The sequence below is a fragment of the Malaya genurostris genome, chromosome 3, assembly GCF_030247185.1.
Source record: "Malaya genurostris strain Urasoe2022 chromosome 3, Malgen_1.1, whole genome shotgun sequence".
NCBI lineage: Eukaryota > Metazoa > Arthropoda > Insecta > Diptera > Culicidae > Malaya > Malaya genurostris.
Genome location: NC_080572.1, coordinates 214,628,769 through 214,642,130, shown reverse-complemented (window position 1 = coordinate 214,642,130; position 13,362 = coordinate 214,628,769). Strand labels below are relative to the sequence as shown.

At 37.9% G+C, this 13,362-nt stretch overlaps 1 protein-coding gene across 31 annotated transcripts in view; it reads right to left on the bottom strand.

Annotated features, from left to right (window-relative positions):
- Positions 1 to 13,362, bottom strand: part of LOC131434953 (glutamate-gated chloride channel) — a 449,131-nt gene that overhangs the window by 172,917 nt on the left and 262,852 nt on the right. For all 31 annotated transcript variants that reach the window (XM_058602298.1, XM_058602294.1, XM_058602295.1 and 28 more), the window contains one exon: positions 8,687 to 9,769. In XM_058602298.1, coding sequence (XP_058458281.1) covers positions 8,687 to 9,759 — 1,073 coding nt within the window. In that variant the 5' untranslated portion in view covers positions 9,760 to 9,769. The remainder of the gene's footprint in view (positions 1 to 8,686; positions 9,770 to 13,362) is intronic.

Genomic DNA, 13,362 nt, shown 5'->3' with positions numbered 1-13,362 from the left:
TTATGAAATTTACTGAAGATCTAGTTTCATATACGATAAATGGTGTAGACGAGTATGCATGTAAAAACTGCCCCCAAACAGAAATTAAATTGATAAAAGTTATTTAAAAGGGTTTGTATTGTAGATGATTTTCCCAAAATTTTAGACGTTTAATTGCACTTACAATTTTAGTACTACTTTAGATTTTACATAAAAAATAAATCATTTAGGGTAACAATACGCAGTATTATTTTCAGATTAAAACAAAAAAATATGGATTGGTATAATATCCGACTTTTAAAAAAATAAGCCAATCGAAGAACCATGCGTTTCCATCAAATTATCAACAGAGAGAGACGCATGGTATTCAGTTCTAAGATTATATATCAAATGCCCTTGGAACTAAATACGATGCGTAATTAATAATGATAAAAGCATCTCATTCCTAATGTGTGCCAGCGGACGGAACGGACCAGTGAGGAAACATGAACAAGAACTTATGAATTGATAAATATTTAGTTTTTATTATGCTGAACAGATAAGAAATTTTTCTAACATTCATTGTATTCTAACCAATGTGAGTACACAGTAATTAACTTTAACCACTTATATTTGCTATATTTAGTGAAACCTCTAAAGAATATTAGAAATATAGTTCTTTGGCAGAAAAAAACAGACAGTCTGACCATGTGCAAAGTCAACAAGAATCCAAAACCAGACGAAATCAACAAAAAAAAAACTCTTCAGCTATCAGTTTTAGGGCAAACTTTTCGTACCACATAGACTAGCCAAGTTTGCTGAAATTGTTCTACAAGACAATTAAAAACAAACGACCCAAGCCCCGAAAGACGCACAGTGGAACATGAGGGTAGACATTATATGGTCTGGTGCAGTTTTCCATGAGGGTGTAGGAAGTGTCGTGAAAATCGGCGGGAAATTATGACAGAATCTAACTATTCCCCAGATAACCAGTAAGCACTAATAATGGCATTAAATTAGCCTTTTATGAGCACAAAAAACGCTTAAAGCTCCATATTTGCAATCTGAAAGCTCATCTGTTGTAAATCAATCAGAAATCAGCTTTCAGAATGCACACCAGCCATAAATGAGCATTATATACGAAAAGCCATATATTTTGCCAAAGTCGGCTTTAATTCAGTCTCAAGTGCGATTGAAATGCCAGTTAACGATTGTTTGCAATCTTTTCCCTCCGCTCATTTTTCTGTAAAGATTTCAACAATCTAAGGCTCGTTCGAGGATCATTGATCAAATTGTTGCTAATACTTCCGGTTCTGGAGATATAATCGTATAAGAGACGTAACCATCAAATCGTAATCAACTCTTAAAATCAATGCATGTGATATTTTCGTAGGAAATTTAACGAGAAAGAAAACTTTAGAAGACCGCAAAACAATCTGACGTTTGTAGAAAAAGTTATTAAAGAAAAACCGGCACAAGGTCCGAATAATGGCTTATTTTTTAATATATCTAGCACCACTGCTGCTAGTGAAAGTAATATGATGTGACTCTTACTGTACTATAACGGTTGATCCGAGTTGTTTGATGTCATCACGATAGTTACTCAGCAGAGTATAAAGATTATTTTTAAGTGACAAGCCATGCTCCAAACCTTATCTAAAATATTGTAGAAAATTCTAAAAACCTATTTCTTAAAATTTAAAAGTTAGACTTTTTTGTGTCTTTACAGTGATTTTTGGAACATGGCTTGACACTCAAAAATAATCCTCATACTCAACTGAGAAACTTTTGTAAAGACATCAAACAACTAAAATCAATCGTTATAGCATAATAAAAGAAAGCACAATTATATTACCACCATAACAGCAGTGGCGCTAGATATATTAAGGAGTGACCCCGGTAACCAATAAGCACATACTAATGCCGCATTATGACAGCAAATAATCGCTAATTGGCATTTCAATCGCACTTGAGACTGAACTAAGGCCGACTTTGGCAAAATATATGGTGTTTACGCCAAAGTGTAAGTCTCAGGAGACAGTTTAAGTGAGCTATACTGTATACACAACAGAAACCGATTAGTGATAGGATTCGAGCAGTTATACAAGCAGCAGACAGTATTAAAGATTACGATACATACTTTCCGGTACATCTTACGATATGTGCTTTCCGGTAGAGACAAATTGTGTTCCTATAATAATGTACGCAGACTATAAAAGCGTAATGCAGATCAGATCAGGCGCGATCGTGCGATCGTACGAGAGAACGATAGTACGATTAAACGTTAATTCATATATGTTAGTCAGTCCAAGTCTTATAGTGATCGTTGTAATGAATACAGTTAGTGTTAAATAGTATCCGCGAGTTTTCACTTCGTCGCGAGAATCCGAACACTTGTCCGACAAAACCACAAACGTTAATGTGCGCAAACATATGGCTATTCATAAATAATGCTTACTTATGGCTGGTGTGCATTCTGAAAGCTAAATTCTGATTGATTTACAACAGGTTGCAAATATAGAACTTTAAGCATTTTTGGTGTTCATAAAATGCTAATTTAATGCCATTATTAGTGCTTACTGGTTACCTGGGGAGCCAATGATCGGACCTTGAGTCGGGTTTCATTTAAAAACTTTTTCTACAAATGTCGGATTGTTCTGTGTTTTCTAAAGTTTCCCTCCTTGATAAATTTCCTACGAAAATAACACATGGACTGATTTTTAGAGTTCATGGGTTGATCTCCAGCCGATTTTTTTTTTGTTAAAAGTGAATTTCTCCATACTAAATCTCGTACAAACTTTAAACCGTGGGCGCGAAAATATAGTTTCTCCGATCGAGATAAAATTTTGCATGATGCTTAAGGGACCCAAAAGGAACACGAAATGTTTGGTGGAGCTGATATCAATTTTTTGTCCCACCCTACTGCCCTTGCAGCATCAATCATAGTAACCCATGAGTTAGCAGACAAAATTTAACAACTAAATCAGGTTTCTGTCAGAGTGAAAGCGTAACGCGATACGTCGAGGTACGCGTGCGAGCTAGTTGCAAGCCTGTCAGAGTGAACGCGATGCGATAAGAGTACATTGCATTGAATCGCTTCGCTTCGCATCGTGTTTCGCGCCTACTCTGGCATCAACCTAACCGTGATGGCAAAAACAGTGAAACAACCGCCGGGATGGTAAAAACAGTGACGCACCCCGCCGTGCCGAAAACGGACAACGTGCTGCACTTTGAGGACGTCTACAACATTTTAGTACTACTAAACAACAATCAGAGCATCGAAAGAAAGTCCAGTTCCGGACGGCCGACGACTCTGAACGACAAGAAGCTTCAAAGGAAGTTGAAGAGGAAGACCGAGGAAAGAGTGGCTACATCGCTGCGCGGGAGGTCGGTGCTACCGGCCAAACAGTGGAAAGTACCTGTCGAACATGAATATACATGTCAGGAAGTGGAAATCATGCCCACTGGTTTCGGATGTGCAGGCAATAACGTAGCGGCAGCAGTTGAATAAAATGGTCAACTCGATTTTACCGGCGAATCACGACGTGGCGGTTGTGATGGACGACGAGACCTATCTTACCCTGGATGGCTTTCCCTACGAAGGAAGTGTTCTTCGAGGTGAAGTTCGTTTCACACATCAAGCTTCCCAAGAAGGTGCTGCAGTGGATGACAATCAGCGAGAAGGGGATGTCAAAGCCGCTCTTCTTTCACTTCGGACTGGCCGTGAATGGGGAAATTTATAGTACAAAATGTCTACCGGAAGTTGCGTTGTTCTGTAAGAAATAATGTTAGGGAGAAGAAGCGGTATTCTGGTCGGATCTGGCATCGGTCCACTACTCGAAGCGATCGTTGGAGGAGTTGGAGTGGCTTACTATCGATTACTACTACTATCGATCGATAAAAAAACGAAGAAAGAGCATAAAAACATGACCACACGCATGATTTCGTCCGCCATGGCGAATGTTTCGGTTAACACTCACAACGGCGTGGAGTTTTTTGCAAGTAAGGCTAAATAATTACCTTCCTAGGGGAAATTTATCAGAAGCAATTATCTGTTTGAGTTTTTTTTTACCATCCGAAAAAAGTCCATTTTTTAGTGAAAACTTTACTACTACCTTGATTTCGACTGGGATGATAATCGTGGAAAACGTGTTATAATACAAACGAATGTTGTTGACTGTCCGACGTTTCGGCCTTTGATGTAGGCCTTTTTCAAGGAAAACTGGAAAATTTATTGTGTTACATTGACAAAAACATAGATGGTAGAACAAATAATACAATATAAAAACTTACTAAAGTCTATCGTTTATTGTCAAAATATGTCGATGTCTGACGCTACGTTGTCTGGTCAATTTTAGAACATGCTTTAAGATACTACGAGAAAATGGTCATTTACATAAATACTGAATCAAAAAATTATTTAAAACAATTCTTACTATTGACTGCATAACAAATATTTTGTTTGCAAAAATTACGTACAGTGTCACAACTACTTAATTTAATGACTATTCTGAAGCTTTCATCATGGTGATAAAAAAACAATGAGCTTATCAACGTTATTAAATAACGTTATCGTTGAAAAGCTCAGCAAAGAGCTGTGTAGAGTACGGTAGTATTGGTGTTAATCGGAGAGTTGTCATTTCTTATCGTATTTGATGGATTTGATAGAATGTAGAATACCAGACCTTGTACATCGGTGCGATGATTAACTGTTTTGGTAGTATTGGAAATATGACACAATTAATAATAATTATTTAATAACGTTGATAAGCTCATTGTTGTTTGATCACCATGATGAAGGCTTTAGAATAGTCGTTAAATTAAGTAGTTGTGACACTGTACGTAATTTATGCAAACAAAATATTTGTTATGCAGTCAATAGTAAGAATTGTTTTAAATAATTTTTGATTCAGTATTTATGTAAATGACCATTTTCTCGTAGTATCTTAAAGCATGTTCTAAAACTGACCAGACAACGTAGCGTCAGACATCGACATATTTTGACTATAAACGATAGAATTTTCGACATATTTTGACTATAAACGATAGACTTTAGTAAGTTTTTACATTGTATTATTTGTTCAACCATCTATGTTTTTGTTAATGTAACACAATAAATATTCCTGTTCTCCTTGAAAAAGGCCTACATCAAAGGCCGAAACGTCGGACAGTAAACAACATTCGTTTGTATTATAAGATTGAGACAGCCGTTTTACAATTTTCCACGTTTACTACCACCATTGCATTGTCATTCACTCATTCACATCGAAAAAATTAGAAAATTTATCTCATCTTTCCCTCTCAACTTTGGATATACCTCTTGAAAAAATCCATGGCGATGGTTGTAAAGGGTGATTTTTTATGGTATCTCTTTGGCAACACTGTTTTTGACAGATCACGCGTTTATCGTGGCTTGTGTCATCGGTCAACTTGTTCAGTTTGGTCTATAATTCAATAATGAATCGACTTACGAACAAACAATGCTTGCAAATGGGCACTGGTAAAGTTGGAGGAAGATTCACTTTTTTATCGAAAAGATGTGTTAAGCGAAGAAGCTCATTTCTGCATAAATGGATACGTCAAAAAATAAAATTGCCGCATCTGGAGTGAAGACCAGCCAGATGCATTGCAAGAGCTACAAATGCATCCAAAAAAAGTCACTGTTTGATGTGGATTATGGGCCGGTGGCGGAACGTTTTTACCTAAATTGGAAGAATTGGACATGCCTGACATTTATTTATTTATTTATTTATTTGTTTGCTTGTTCCATCAGACAATAAAAGTCTTAATGAATATAAGGTCAAGTTATAAAATCGAGGATTGCGACACTTTCTGAACAAACTTATGCGATGATTCACTAAAATCGAATAAATTCTCAACTAGGGCGAAAGTTCGAACACACGCTGCAATAGGTTCGTTTGCTCCAAACGATGTCCGATGGAATCTTCGTTGTAGCAAACCTGTTGATCGTAGAGTTCGTTGTGAAACCCGGAAGTCGATGAGAGACAGAATCTTTGGAGAGTCGATTTCGCCGTTGACAATCTTCGCCACAAACGCAGCTTGTTGAATCTTTCTTCGTCGTTCCAGGGTGTCAAGATCTAACAGGCGACATCGATCAGGGTACGTTGGCAGATCCAAGGGATTTCGCCAGGGAAGATCTCTTAGCGCAAGCCGAATAAATCTTTTCAGAACGCGCTCAATCCGCAAGTTCCAAACGAGTTGATATGGACTCCATACCAAACTGGCATTTTCCATCAATGGTCGCACTAAGGAACAGTATAACGCCTTCAAACAATTTGGAATCTCTGCTGATTTTAGTTACGAATTCGAGTTGTTTCATTGCCTTAGATGTTAAAGCAGAACGATGCTGAATAAATATGAGTTTTGCATCCAATACAACGCCAAGGTCGTTAACACGGTCAACTCTTGTGTTTGTCCATTAATTTTGTAGTCGAAGATTAATGGACGAAGTATTCGGTGAAATGTAATTACTTGACATTTGGCAATGCTGATCACAAGATGGTTTCGTCGACACCATGCGACAAATTCATCTAGCAGTTCTTGAAGATGGACGCAGTCCTCATAATTACGAATTACTAAGTACAGCTTCAAATCGTCGGCGTAGATCAGCTTGCATCCATAACCAAGCAGCAAAGCGGCATCGTTGAAAAACAGTGCGAACAGAAGGGGACCCATATTACTGCCTTGCGGAACTCCTGATTTATTCGTAAACGGGGATGAAACTGAGGTTCCCAATTGTACACGTAGAACTCTACCACACAAATAGGAACTCAACCATTCAACAAACTTGTGTGATGCACCAAGTCGAATCAGTTTACGTAATAGAAATCGGTGGTCTATACGATCAAATGCCGCTTTTAGATCGGTGTATACTGCATCAATTTGTACCCTCCATCCGCGAAAAGCAGGTCGAGGTAAAATCCACCGTTTTTGTAGATTGGAAACATGAACGACTGCTTCCATCTCGTTGGAAATATACCATGCTCGAACGATTTGTTGAACACGTAACATAATGGTTCGAGCAGCGAGTATAAACGACAGATGGAATTCCATCAGGTCCAGCCGAGTACAAACTCTTCAGTTTCTTTGCTGCAGCACTGATCATTTCGGGAGTGATTATAAATGTACGCAAATCCACCAAGTTTTCAGGAACATATGATGCGGCGACTTCAGCTTCGATGTTGGATGCCACTTTTTCAGTAAACACGGAAGCAAAGAATTCGGTAGTAACATGTGATTAGGGCATATCGCCCGATAGGCCCTTGCGAATGTTATAAAATGTAATGCTCATTACTCCGCTTTACAACCTTCATTTACACAATAATCGATATAATCTCGTAGATAGAAGCCCAATCTACGAAATTGTGCGCAATATGCTTGAATTTCATGTTTACAACTTGAGTAATGAGCATTATTTTTCGTAACTTTCTAAAGGGCATATCGCACGATATACCCTAATCACATGTTAGTACCGAATTTAGCAAACAACTCACATGAGTCTGAGATTGATGCAGACGTCACACCGTCAAAACAAACGTTCTGAGGAATGATTGCACATTTTCGCTTCGAATTCACAACGTTCCAAAAATTCCTGGGGTTCCTACGTAGGTCCGTTTGAACTCGCATGACATAAATAAACCGGCATTCAATTTGCGGTATTCATCAGTCGATTTTTTGAAACTCTGTTTTGTTTCTAAGCTCCGCCAACGACGGTGTCAGCGCTGACGCTGCAAATCATGCAAACGTGATGTGGCCCACGGGGGAGAAATAGGTCGTTTAACAAAAGGTAAATTTGTACTGAACCAACGAGAGATAGTACTTCAAAACGACGATGCCATCTCATCAACATTATCCGTTTCGCGCAGAGTTGTCCAACTATAATTCTGCGAATATTCCATCAGAGCAGAGAATAATTTAACCGATCATCTTGAAAATTTAATTATATTGATCGTTTAATCCTATACCTCCCAAAAAATCACCCTTTATTAGTTGTCAACATCGCCTGTGGTATGATGTGAGATAATGAACAAAATAATCATCAGACGAATGACTGAACCGATAAAGGACGACAATATCTCGAACCCATATCGCACTATTTTGGGACTATCTAAATCCGCCTGTCGGGTTTCAAGCCAATTCGGAAAGTGTATAGCCTATGTGGTTGACATATAAATAGGAAAAATCTAACGATTGCCCTACTCATTAGTCTGGTGGGTATTTTTTCTCCCAATAATTGCTAGTTTTTCTATCAAGTGTTGATAAATGTAATAATTGATAGGTCTGGTTACATCAAATTAATTTTATCAGTGAACCAAGTGACGCAATCACTGTTTGAACTTTGAAATTGATGAAACATTGGATTGACACAGGATATCAATTAGGTTTTTTTTATTGTCCCGAACGACCGAGGAATGATTAATAGTAAAAAAAAGAAAAATTAGATACAAGCATAGCGAAAGCAATTACTAGCCACCAGTAGTGTCACATAAAATAGATTATAGTAGGGGAGAACGGAGCAGTTCGAGAACAATTTTCACTGTATTTCACTAAATTCTTTGTACGTGTCTTAGAGCATAAACTTCAATTTGTAAAGTACCGTTTCGTCTTGAGTTTTGAATGGATCAATGAGCCTTTGTTTCAACCGCTTCTGTTCTCCCCTGCGCTAGGTGATTTTGAAATATAATGTTATCTTTCCGTCTATACTTACATAGTGTGTGGTGCTTCTGAGGCAACTGTTGGTATTGTTAGATAACATAATGCTAGTATAACGCTAGATGCGGCGTACAAACAGAGTGAGTGTCTTACAAGATAATGGCTACTACTAGGTCTAGCCGTCGTCGTCGACGTCGACGTCGACGTTGTCGTCGTTGTTGCTGTCGCAGTCGCAGAGGTCAAACTCGATGTTGATGATGATGTTAGGTGTGTTATGGGAGGAGCCGTTGATGGTAGCTGAAGGCTCACATCAGGACGACGAAACGAGGGAGCGGGGGCCGCCGGCGAGGCATGGGATGGCGACGATAATAATGATGATGCTAATTCCGATAGTGGCGACGATGACGAAGATGATGCCACCTTAGTGCAGCCAGTTGAGGTTGCTGTACTGCCAATGTATGCAACTGGTGCAGCGAACGGATCAAACGACAGGAAAGATGAGGGCGATGATGACGGCGGTGAGGTGAAGCCTCCTCCCGGAGCAAGTGTACCCGTACTAGAACCAACGGAGGCTCGGGATGACGACGAATGTGGTTGATTTTCTGATGCGCTAGCTACAACGCTCGGAAATGGCCTGCATCCGGTATCGTGGGAATGCAGACATGCAGGTGCAGCAGCTAGCGGCGATGCTATTGGAGGCTGCTCGGAAGGGATTCCGTTGGGGGCATATGCTGTTGTGGCATTACCGATGGGACTACCTCTCGCAGCTACATGTTTTGTGATAAATTGCGAGAGTTTATCTAAAATGATCGTCGAATACTGAAGTGAATAAGAGTGGAATGGATGAAAAAGGTTGAATGGATAATGGAAACTGATTCCGAAACCAGCAGTTTCCGACGTAATCCGGGCTCTGGCGACGTGATGCCCCGGTAGAGTGGAGTTACTTTCGCTACAGGCCTTCCGGTGATGCTTTTGGTATTTTTTGTTGCAGCCGGCGATGGAAAAACTAGTCGATTCAGTGGATTTCGGTGTGGCAGGTTCTGACAACTGGGTACAGGTTAATGATTCAATCCAACTTTGCTCTGGTGGTGACGTGCGATGATGCGCTTTTCCGCACATGTAACCCATATTAGGACATCTGGAAACAAAGCAAAAAAAAAGTATAGTTAGTTTTTTATACAGTGTTATAAAATGGTTATTCTAATTTCATACGGACTTATTTTATTAAAACACTCGATAGACGAAATTCGTAAATAACTTCAAGAAGCTGCATATTTTTTTCAAATTTATTTCTTCAACTGATTTTTGTTTCCACAACAAACTGTAAAGCTATAGCAAGAGCAGTATGCTGCCATTGTGACGAGGTATAACCAACTCACAGCAGGATGTCCGTCAGTAACACATAGTCCGTTGCTTTCATCATTCGGAAGCTGAAGCCGAACGTGCATAGCATGCATAATATGACCCGCAATCGTACACCTGTTCAAACAGAAACGTAGGAGAGACTGGAAGTACCTACTCGATTTCAAACTAAACTCGGAAAAAGATGAAAGTTTACACTTTTAGTGAATTTATAAAATAACATTGGTAAAGTTTTATTTTTAAAGCTGCTAGGAGAACCACCCATCGTACGGACAGCTAAAATCGGACAGCTAAAAAGACATCGTATTATCAAGCTATTCAAATCTTATATTTTACAAACAAATCATAAGCAGCATCGTGTTTTTTGCGAGCATGGCGCCCTCAAGCGAGTCCACATCGAATCTCGTATAAACAAGTAAGTGAAAGAAATGTCATATTCGTGCGCGTAAAAAAGCAGCACTTTGTTGCCTTGCTCTATAGAAAGGTATTAGAATTGCTTGAAAAACTGCTTTTAAAACGGAACCTCGGAAACCCATAGTGTTATATACCAATCGACTCAGCTCGAAAAAAGCTGTGTGTGTAAAAATGATAGTAAAACACGACCAAACACATTGTTTTTTACCGCTCTAATATATATAAGAGTGCCAATTTTTTGGGATCACCTCTAATTTCGTGAAGTGGTAGTGTTCAAAAGTTTAGGCACCTCGAAAGAAGTTTATTTATTTATTTGTCGTCAAACTATAGTAGACCATAACCATTACATTGTATTGATTACATTGTAACACGTGTGATATTTTCTAAAATAAACATTAGTGTGCATTATGTTCTAGGACCTAGGTCGTATTGAATTAAAATATTGTTTGAGCTGGGCTGTCGTCATTGTAAAGTCAATTGCTCCGCAATGCTTATTATAAGTTGACATGATTTGATTTAATGGGCCAAATTTAGCATAGTTGGTACGATAATGACTTATATAGAATATAGCTCGGTTTCGTAATGGTCGGGAAGGTATATAAAAATTAAGTTTAGACAGAAGTCCAGATGAATCAACCCGATGTGTAACGATGTTATGTATGAATGAAACCATTAATTGTTCTCGACGCTCTTCTAGTGTGTGGATGTCAATGAGCATGCAACGAGCTTTGTATGATGGTAGAGGAAATCTTGCCCAACCTAACTTACGGAGTGCAAATAATAGGAATTGCTTTTGAACTGATTCTATACGTTCCTTGTGAGTGATTGAGAATGGAGACCAAACAATGCTACAATATTCAAGTATAGACCTAACGTAGGCAATATATAATGTTTTAATCGTGTAAGGATCGCAAAAATTATAGCTGAAGCGTTTTATAAATGCAAGCATGTTATTAGCTTTGCCTATTATCGTATTATAGTGATCGATGAAAGTTTCATCGTCTAGTTTAATTGTGATATCTGGTGTGTTTTGTTTCCTACTGAAAGCTATTACTTTACATTTATTGACGTTTAGATTCAAAACGTTTTTGTTACACCAGACATGGAACGTTTGCACTTCATCTTGAAATACCACCTTGTCTACATCACTTTTTATTTCTAGAAAGAGCTTCACGTCATCGGCATAAATCAACACTTTTATGTTTTTTTAAAATAAGAGATATATCGTTTACAAATAAAATGAATAAGAGAGGGCCTAAATGAGAACCTTGTGGAACTCCTGAGGTTACTAGGACATGGTTGAATATCCTCCCTTTAAATCGAACCATTTGCTGACGATCAGTCATATACGACTCAAGCCATTTGAGTAGTTCAGGACCAGTTCCTATTTTTTGTAGTTTGAATAATAACATAGGTATATCAATGCGATCAAATGCTTTGCTGAAGTCAGTATAGAGAGCTTCTATGTAATTACCCTTATCCATAGCAGCCAGTGAGTAATTGACAAATTCGAGTAAATTTGTATTAGTCGAGCGACCCTTAAAAAATCCATGCTGCATATTAGTGATTTTTATTTTTAGATACTATTTTTAACTTGATAAAACATTTTTTCATTGATTATCGCTTCAAAAAGTTTAGGAATGCAGGAGATAATTGCAATTCCTCGATAATTACACACATCTGATTTTTTTCCACTTTTGTAAATCGGTACCAAATAGGAGTCCTTTCATATTTCAGGACATGAGTGATTTATTGGAAAGCCAAAACAAGCGTGTGGCTAGTCCTAACGATAGTTTTTTCATGAATTTGGGAGGAATTCCATCAGGTCCGGGACCTTTAGAGATATCTAATTTATTGAGTGCTTGCATAATATCTTGGACACTAATGTGATGAATATTAATGTCACAAGCATGTTCAGGGAAGAAATTAAAATATTCACGGTTTCGATCCTCTTCGGAAAACGTAGTATAGGCTTCTTGGAAGTAATTTGCAAATAGTGTACAAATATTTTCCGAGTTGTCAGCAGTCTTACCCTTACATTTTTGAGGGAAAATTATTAGATTTCAGTTTTTGTTTTACGTAATTGAAGAAATTCATCGGGCAAGATTTGATTTCACTCTCCGTTTTTGAATAGTACTCCTCGGAAGCGATTTCAATTGCCAGATTCAATTGATCACAAGTTTGTAAGTAAGTTCCTAAGTTGACGCTACTACTGTCTCTTTTATATTTTTAATGGGCCTTCTGTTTTCGATTTTTTAGATTTTTAATGTTATCATTATACCATATTGGATATTTATAGTTAAGTCGTCGTCTGATTCTCTTAAAAGGTACCTGATCATTAATAGTATCAAATAAAATTTTATAAAACATTTCCACAGAAGTTTCAACATTAGACTCCCTGAAAATGGTTTGCCAATCAATGTTACTTAATTTTAACTTTATGTTATCATAATTTGCCAAGTCATACTGAAAGACATCGTCATATTCATATTCATCGGGTCTATTATACTCATGAACAAATATGGACAACTCAATTGCAGTGTGAAATCTTTCATTTTTCCATAAGGGGGTAAGGGATTCGGTAAGACAGAACTCTTCTTGTGAATTTGTTAGTAAAAAATCTAAGTAACAGTTTTGCTGATTTTTAACGTAATTAATTTGGTTGAGTCCTAAGCATGCAACTTGATCAAAGATATATTGGAGGGTTTCATTCTCTCCTACCACTGGTAGTAGGATGCTCTCATTTTCTGAGTCTGGGAAAAAGTCAATGTCACGTTGATTGAAGTCGCCATGAATGTGTACTTTCACTTCGGAAGGAAGGTTAGTTATGATTTCTTCAGCAATCTGGAAAAACTTTTCATATACTTCTTTACGGGTATTGTTTGGGGGAAAATACACTGAGCAGAAAATATGTGTTTCCTCTACCAGACAAGTTTTCACCCATACGTGCTCGAA